General features: G+C 53.0%; 1 protein-coding gene across 1 annotated transcript; it reads right to left on the bottom strand.

The window, feature by feature from the left end:
• Positions 1-5: 5 nt before the first annotated feature.
• LIN7B (lin-7 homolog B, crumbs cell polarity complex component) lies at positions 6-4323 on the bottom strand. The gene is made up of 6 exons (XM_070558262.1): positions 4168-4323; positions 3630-3748; positions 3282-3353; positions 1699-1908; positions 466-629; positions 6-115 (listed from the first exon to the last, which is right to left on the bottom strand). The coding sequence occupies exons 1-6, from the start codon at positions 4202-4204 to the stop codon at positions 94-96; spliced, it is 624 nt and encodes a 207-aa protein (XP_070414363.1). The 5' UTR covers positions 4205-4323; the 3' UTR covers positions 6-93.
• Between the last annotated feature and the right edge of the window lie 4058 nt (positions 4324-8381).

The raw sequence follows: 8381 nt of genomic DNA, 5'->3' as shown, positions 1-8381 counted from the left end.
CTCAGTGAGGGTCAAAGATCTTTAAATAAGGAGCCGGTGACAATAAATACTGTACAGGGGAAGGAATGAGGGTGAGGGTCCAGATTTGTGGTTTCAGCCTCGGGACTCCAAGGACCTGCAAGGAGGGTGAAGAGAGGGGAGCCAGGCTCAGGGGAGGGGATCCCGGGAGGGCTGGGAGAGAGCCAGGTCCGGGGTTCCAGAGCCAAGGGCCCAGGGAAGTGGGTTGAGGGATTCCAGAGAGAGGAGGTTCCAGATCTTGGGATGGGAGTGAGCCAGGAGTCCCCAAGGGATATAGCCAGAACACTGTGGGGTGAGTGCATGGGTCAGGTCAAGGGTCAGAATCCCAGGGGAGAGGAGCCAGGGCTGGGGGTGGCAATCAGGGTCCCAGAAATCACTGGCCGGGTCTGGGAGTCTGGAGCTAAGGCAGGCAGTGGACACCCCAGGGGTGTGGGAGCAAGGGCTCACGAGTAGCTCTGGTGTTGCTGGCGCCGGCGGGCGGAGCGCATCTTCTCAAAGCGGGCCTCCATCTCCTCCAGCACGCGAGGGGTGTAACGCACCACCAGCTTCACTGAGCCCTGGGCCGCCTTCAGCAGCTCCACTGCCTTCTCGTGCTGCTCACCCTCAACGCTCTGCAGGGCGGTACACAGACAGCTGGGCCTGGGGCCCACCGCCCTCACCCAGCCCCCACTCCGGAAATGGGACCATCCCTTGGGGAGCCTGGTACCAACCCTGAGATGCCAAGACCTCGTGTCCTCATAACTCTTGGCTCAGTGTCCTCCCCCAAAACCTTCCAGGTTCTCTATGTCAGGGACAAGCCCCATATGCCTTCAGTCACTGAGCCAGACCTCCCTGCCCATCTCTGTCCCCTTCCCCGCCACAGCCCACTAATCCCCAGCCTTATCTGTCCTGCCCCGACTCCCTCTTCTTTGTCTCCACCACCCTGGCTCCAGCTCAGGCCTTGTCCTCTCCCCTGTGGGTTCTCACCGTAGCCTCCTCCCTGGCCTGGCCTCCAGTGTCCCCTCAGTCCATCCCCCACGGAGTCCCTAAGAGGTCCTTCTATACCTCCAAGCTGAGCCTACCCCTCCACGACTCACAGGTCCCATGGCTCCCCACAACCCTTGAAACAAAGTCCCAGCTTCTCAGGCTGGCACTCAGGCCCTGCATGGCTGGCCCCAACCACCCACCCAGTTATGCCTCCACCTACTCTAACCACAGTGATTACCTGGATGCCCCAGACCTCCATCAGAATCAAGCCCTTTCTCTTCAGCCCACAGGAAAGCAGAGTCACAGCCTCTACCTACAACACTCTCAGCTAGTAAAACCCATCTTCACCTTATTTGCCTGGAGAACTCCTACTCATTCTTCAAAACCCAACTCAAATGTTCTTTCCTCTACAAAAACTTCCCTCATCTACACTGGTCCAGTGCCACATCTGGGCTCGTCCAATGCTTTCTGCTTCCTCAGTATTATCTCCCTGGGTCAGGACTACTTTAGTCAGAGTTTGTCTCCCCCATCAGAGAGGGAGTCCTTGAATGTAGCAGCTGAGGTCAACTTCTCTCAGGGCCCGCAGCAGTGCCGAGCACAAGGCTGGACACAGAGGCAGTGTTCAACCAGTGTGTGTTGAATGAAGGTCAAAAACAGGGACCATGCTACCTTGGACAGACTGTGACCCCAGCCCGACCTCAGCCCCCTACTCACCACACCATTCACCGACAGCAGCTGGTCCCCACGCTTGAGGCCTCCGTGGCGGTCAGCCACGCCTCCAGGGATGACACGGGAGATGTAGATGGGTGAGTTCTGCTCCTTGCCCCCCATGATGTTGAAGCCCAGGCCCTCATCTGTCTTGGGCAGCTCCACTACCCTGGGATGTGCATGGCCCTCACTGGCTGTGAAGGCGGCCACCGTGGCCTGGGAGAGAGAAAGCAGCCGGAGGTGAGGGCCCCTCCATGGTGGGCAAGCAGACTGGGGTGGAGGATCTGGGCCAGAGAGAGCGACTGAGGCCAGATCACCTTCCCCGCACACAGGGCGCCTGCCCCCGCTCATCACACGATCACTCTGTAATGACATCTGTCCCTTTGAGTTCACTTTGATCCTTCAGACATGTCCAAGAGAAAGTCTCCATTTGTCGTGTGTCCTGAATACTGGACACTTACCAGTCTCGCTTTTTTTTTTTTCAAGATTTTATTTTTCCTTTTTCTCCCCAAAGTCCCCCGGTACATAGTTGTGTATTCTTCGTTGTGGGTCCTTCTAGTTGTGGCATGTGGGACGCTGCCTCAGCGTGGTTTGATGAGCAGTGCCATGTCCGCACCCAGGATTCGAACCAACGAAGCACTGGGCCGCCTGCAGCGGAGCGCGCGAACTTAACCACTCGGCCACGGGGCCAGCCCCTCAGTCTCGCTTTTTAACACACAAAAACAAAGCCTGCAAGGAGCTCAGCGCCTCTAGGAAGCAGCAAGAAACAGCATGGAACTGTAGTTCACTAAGATTTCAGTGTTTACCGCTAGTTCGTTTGTTTTCATTGTATAGATGTTTAAGGTTATCTTCTAATCAGGCATGTGGTACTAGTTTCTATTTGTAGTTGCTAAAGATGCCTTTATGTGACACTTGTTTAAGTTAAAAATGGGGGGGCCAGCCCCGCGGCCGAGTGGTTAAGTTCCCTCGCTTCACTTCGGCCGCCCAGGGTTTCGCCAGTTCGAATCCTGGGCTCCGACATGGCACTGCTCATCAAGCCATGCTGAGGTGGCATCCCACATGCCACAACTAGAAGGACCCACAACTGAAAAATACACAACTATGTACCAGGGGGCTTTGGGGAGAAAAAGGAAAAATAAAACCTTAAAAAGAAAGTGAGATTATTTAAAATAAATTATAAATAAGTAATAGTAAGGGTGGTACACAGACTTGGCAAAAATCATGAAGGAGGAAACAGAAATGACTGACATTAAGAAGATCCTGAGGGGCCGGCCCTGAGGCCGAGTGATTAAGTTCCCAACTCTGCTTGGGCGGCCCAGGGTTTGGATCTTGGGCACGGACATGGCACCACTCCTCAGGCCATGTTGAGGCAGCGTCCCACATGACACAACTAGAAGGACCCACAACTAAAATATACAACTATGTACTGGGGGGATTTGGGGAGGAAAGAAAAAAAGCAGGAGAAAAAAAATTGGCAACAGTTGTTAGCTCAGGTGCCAATCTTTAAGGAAAAAAAAAAGTTCCTGAGCTAGACCATGCAGTTCAGTGACTACCGTGAGCGATGGGGAGCGGGTCCGGGCAGCGCCTACCTTGGCAGTGGCGTGGGCCCGGATCTCAGCGCTGCCGGTGATGTCCAGCGTGTCATAGAGCTGCTCATATACCTGATGAGGACGCAGCGGCATCAGGGAGCTGCCACCCGCCTCCTTCCTCGGACATATGAATCCAGGCCCCCAGACCCTCCCACCCAAGGATCCGCCACGCCCCCGCAACCCAGAGCCCGAGGAAACTACAACTCCCAGAGAACCCCGGTGCTGAAGCGCAGGCACCCCGAGGCGGGCCGCCCCAGGCGCTGCTGGGAGGCGTAGTCTCCGAGCTCCGGGCGACCAGGAGGAGGACGGCGGCCGCCCGCTCGTGCCCCAGCGCCGCGCAGCTCTCACCTCCCGGATGGCAGAGCAGAAGCGGCTCTGCAGGACGCGCTGGAGGGCCTGCAGCTTCTGCGGAGGCAGCTCCCCGCTGCGCTGGAGCCGCTCGAGGAGCTCCACCGCCCGGGACACGTCTGCGGGGCGGGGGCGGGGCGCAGCAGACACACAGTCAGAGACACGAAGACGCAGAGAAGAGCGGAGAGATGCGGCCAGAGATCGAGTAAGAGCGAGCGCAGACAGACCCCGGGAAGGACAGCCGCGTCCCAGTCGGACACCCGCAGAGTCGCCGGTGGCAACGGACAGCCTACGGCCAGCCGGGCGCCCAGCGTCCCCAGCATCCCCCTACGCGCACAGGCGGGGGTGTGCGGCGGGCGCCCCCTCCCTGGCCTGCTCACCCAGGGACCCTCCCACACCCACAGCCCTCCGGACTCCCGGCGCCCGCCCCGCCCACCCCCGCCTCATCCGCCCGCCCGGACTTTGCCGGGGGAGGGGCGGGGACCGGGGTCCAGGGCGCAGGCCGCAGGCGGGCGGGCAGGGCCCCCGGCGCGCTTACCCCGCTCCAGCCCCAGCGGCTCCACCAGCGCAGCCATGTCGGCGCCGCCGCGGCGAGCCGCCCGCCCGCCCGGTCGCCGGCGAGGAGGGCGGGGCCGCGCGAGGCCACGCCCCCGGCGACGGGCGCCCCCTGCGGAGGCGCGGCCCGCCGTGCGCGGCGCTCCACCTGCGGCCGCGGGTCCCGCCGCCCTGCCCTCAGCCAGCGTCGGTCTGTCTGGTTTGCGACCCCTCCTATGGCGGCCTCTGTCTGCCTTGCCCGCCACGCCTGTCTGTCCCCTTTCTGTCCCTTTTTTCCACATTCATTGGACAAACGTACGTTAAACATCTGGGCCCAAGGCGATGGACACGGTGGTAAGCAGGGCAGATAAGCCACTGCCCTCCCTGCGCTTAGTCTATGGGAGAGGGGAGGTAGACAGTCAACTAGGACTGCGGTCAGAATTGGGAGTGGGGAGGTGACGATCTAGGAGGGACATTGACAGAGTCCTTGGAGGTAAGATCATTATGAGGTGGGGCATGGGTCACTCTCCAGGCAGAAAGAGCCCACTTGGCTGGACAGCAGAGTAACGATAGGAGCGGCTTATGATGAGGATTTAAACGGTTGGCAGGATACAGTTTGTGCGTGGCCTTGTGTGTTGGCATACGCTTGTTGAGGATTTTGGACTTCATGGGGACTCTTAAGAGTAAAATATATTATTTAAAGGTGTCTTTTTTTTTTTCTTTTTTTATTAATGTTATGATAGATTACAACCTTGTGAGATTTCAGTTGTACATTTTTGTTAGTCATGTTGTGGGTACACCACTTCCCCCTCTGTGCCCTCCCCCCACCCCCCCTTTTCCCTGGTAACCACCGATCAGATCTCCTTATCAATATACTAACTTCCACCTATGAGTGGAGTCATATAGAGTTCGTCTTTCTCTGACTGGCTTATTTCGCTTAACATAATGCCCTCGAGGTCTATCCACGTTGTTGTGAATGGGCCAATTTTGTCTTTTTTTATGGCTGAGTAGTATTCCATTGTGTATATATACCACATCTTCTTTATCCAATCATCAGTTTCTGGGCATGTAGGTTGGTTCCACGTCTTGGCTATTGTAAATAATGCTGCGATGAACATAGGGGTGCAACGGACTCTTGAGATTTCTGATATCAGGTTCTTAGGATAGATACCCAGTAATGGGATGTCTGGGTCATAGGGTATTTCTATTTTTAACTTTTTGAGAAATCTCCATACTGTTTTCCATAGTGGCTGTACCAGTTTGCATTCCCACCAACAGTGTATGAGGGTTCCTTAAAGATGTCTTTTAAGATCACTCTGGCCACTGTGGACTGGATGGGAGCAAGAGCGGAAGCAGGGGGACCAGTCAGGAGGCTTCCCAGCAAGCCCGTGGAGCTTGGACCAGGGCAGAGGCCCAGAGGACAGCTGGACAGATGTGGAGCTGTCTCTGGACATGTCTTGGTAATTAACGGTGTCTGAGCACTGGGCAGTGGAGAAGCGGGTATCACAGTGCTTATGGGGCCTTTTGCTAAGATGGTCTGTGCTGGAGGAGGGATCCTGGCTATTTTGAATTTAGGGGCCCGTGCAGTATCCAAGCAGTTTGGGGAACTGGGGCAAAGGTGGTAAATAAAACCGTAAGAGCAGACAAGAATGCTGGGGACAGAATGCAGAATGAAGAGGACCTAGGACTGAGTCCTTAACACTCCTAGCATTTCAGACGACAAAGAAAGGCCAGAAAGGTAGAAAGGTAAGCAGGTAGGAGAAACCATGAGAAGAGAGTGTTTTTTAAAAAGGGAGTGGGCACTGCTATCAGATTCTCTAGAGGCCAAAGAAGTGTAGGAAATGCAGACGGGACTGTGGGGATGTCTGGCTGTTGCCCCATTCGCTGGGTGGGGACGTCGAGCCCAGGAAAGGGCTTCTGCAAAGTGAGAGGACTGGAGCAAGGTGTCTATCCCTCTCCTTCACAGGATTTCTTTTTCTCTTCTAATTTTAGCAAAAAATAACATATTTACAGTTACAAACAAAATCAAATGATACAGAGGGGCTAATATTGAAAAGCCCCGGCCCCTGTCCTTCTAACTCTCCCCACCGCGAGAGGCGACGACTTAGAGATGTTTAATCTGCTGGTTGCTTCTTTATCTAAGAAACATGCTGTTCCTCAATTTATCAATGTTAGATGTCAGTAATATATTGCATATTGGTTTTCTGCTCTCCCCACCTTTTCCCTCTCTTCCCACAGTAGTTTTAGGTACTAGTTTCTAGGTCAATCTATAAAGTGCTCACGTTCTGTCTAAGTCCTTACCGTCTACTGCAGAGGCCAGGCAGTGTTCTGTGATTACATTTCCTTTCTCGAACAAGCTTCTGGTTTTTTCTGATTTCTGTCTATTTTTGCTTCTTCCATTACATTTTCAGTTTCTTTCAAGCTCTCCATCGCAACAGTTATTTTACTGAATCTTTTCATCTAGAAATTCCTTGGAAACTTCAGTCCGCTGATCCCAGTCTGGAGCATGTACTCTCTAGAACCTGCCATCTTGGGACTCCCGTCTTCCGGTCTGCTAAACTAGGTCCGGTTTCTTCTTTTAAATCCCTCATTTTCGTGAAGTATATCCTCAGTTAACCTCCCCAAAAGATTGTGAGATTTCTCTTACTTTCAAGAAAGTTCGTCTAGTTCTTTTTTCCCTCTAGCACTTCTTGTGTTTCTAACAGGAACATTTCAGGTTATTTAGTATCTAGTCAACTATCAAATGCACTGACTAAATTCTTAATTTCAATTATTGTTTCCCAGTTCCAAAATTTGCATTGGGCGTTTTTTTTTTTAGAGAGTCCAGATCTCTGTTAAAATTCTCCGTCCTTCCCTTATTTTGTGAACATGTCGTTATTTCAGTGTTGATAACTGCAACGTCGGAGTCACATCTGGGTCTGTTTCTATTATCTATTTTTTTCTCTTGGTTTTCTGTAATTCAAGTCCTCTTTCTAGTGTGTCTGATAGTTTTTTAGTAGTTGCTGAGCACTGTGTACTAAAAATTGTAGAAGCTCTGAATATCTTCCTCCAAAGGGGGTTAGGTTTTCTCCTGGCAGAGAGATCACCTAAATCATGAGGTCTGGTTTTAGGGGGGTTTTTTTAAGGAAAATTAGCCCTGAGCTAACATCTGTGCCCATTTTCCTTTACTTTATATGGGGGACGCCACCACAGCATGGCTTGATGAAGGGTATGTAGATCTGTGCCCAGGGAACCTCAGGCCACCAAAGCGGAGCATGCAAAGTTAACCGCTATGCCACCGGTCTGGCCCCATGGTTTTAGGTTTTCTTAGGCCTAGTCTATGTCACTTGTGGCCTTACTCCAATAGTGTGTCACTCTGGAGATCTCGAGCATGGCCACTCCACCTTGGCAGGCCATGGACCCAAACCCGTCTCCCCCAGAACTGCATGCGTCATGAGACCTCTGCTCAGCTCCTTGGCCTCCCTTACTGCTTTCTGATGAGTCCCCTGGCGGTTATGCAAGGACAACGAGCAGCTTAGGAGTGGACAAATGCCTTGATGGAAGATTCCATGTAGATTTGGGGGCTCAAGGCCCCTTCTGGGAATTTTTACCCAGCTGTCTCTGGTCCAAGCCCTGTGAACTCAGCCCAGTGGGGGACTGCCACTGTGCATCTGTTCCCCCATGCTAAATTGGCAGATATCCTCAAGGAAAAGGCCAGGGTGAATGTGAAGTTCTCCTGAGTGCTCTCCTTTTCTTAAGGATCACCCCCCAATGCCTTTCATGAGTTGTGTTTATATATTTTGTCCAGTCTTTATATAACTGGTCTGTGTCAGGCTAGTCCGAAATGGGCTATTCTCCCTAGCCAATCCCAGAAGTCCAGTTGCAATATCCGGGATATCAATGAGTATACTAATTAGAGATCTTAAGTTCTGTTCTACTCCCTGTTTCTTCCAGGACCAGTTTTTGTTTATCTTGCTGTCTCTTGTTGCAGGATTTTTTTCAAACTCCTGTGACCTTTGGTTTGGTATGCTTCTAAGGACTCAAACAGCATACCAGAATCCTCATGGATGTCAGGCAGATTTAACTGACAGACTGCCTCTAGGTTTTCAGGCCAAGTTTTCCTTTAGGCTGAGAAACTTCCAGAAGATGAAAGCATTTCGGTCTTGTATTTGCCTAGGCAGCCAATGCCCGGCTCCCGGACGTGCTGAGCGCTGAAACAGGACCACTATTCTGTGTAGC

This window comes from Equus przewalskii, chromosome 9, assembly GCF_037783145.1.
Source record: "Equus przewalskii isolate Varuska chromosome 9, EquPr2, whole genome shotgun sequence".
Lineage (NCBI taxonomy): Eukaryota > Metazoa > Chordata > Mammalia > Perissodactyla > Equidae > Equus > Equus przewalskii.
The sequence above is the reverse complement of the archived record's forward strand: the minus strand, read 5'-3'. Positions and strand labels throughout refer to the sequence as shown.

Coding starts and splice junctions, on each gene's coding strand:
- LIN7B (XM_070558262.1), bottom strand. CDS start 4,204: ATGGCTGCGCTGGTGGAGCCGCTGGGGCTGGAGCGGG. Junction 3,749..4,167: donor GCCGCTGGGGCTGGAGCGGG/GTAAGCGCGCCG, acceptor CCCGCCCCGCAG/ACGTGTCCCGGGCGGTGGAG. Junction 3,354..3,629: donor TCTGCTCTGCCATCCGGGAG/GTGAGAGCTGCG, acceptor CGTCCTCATCAG/GTATATGAGCAGCTCTATGA.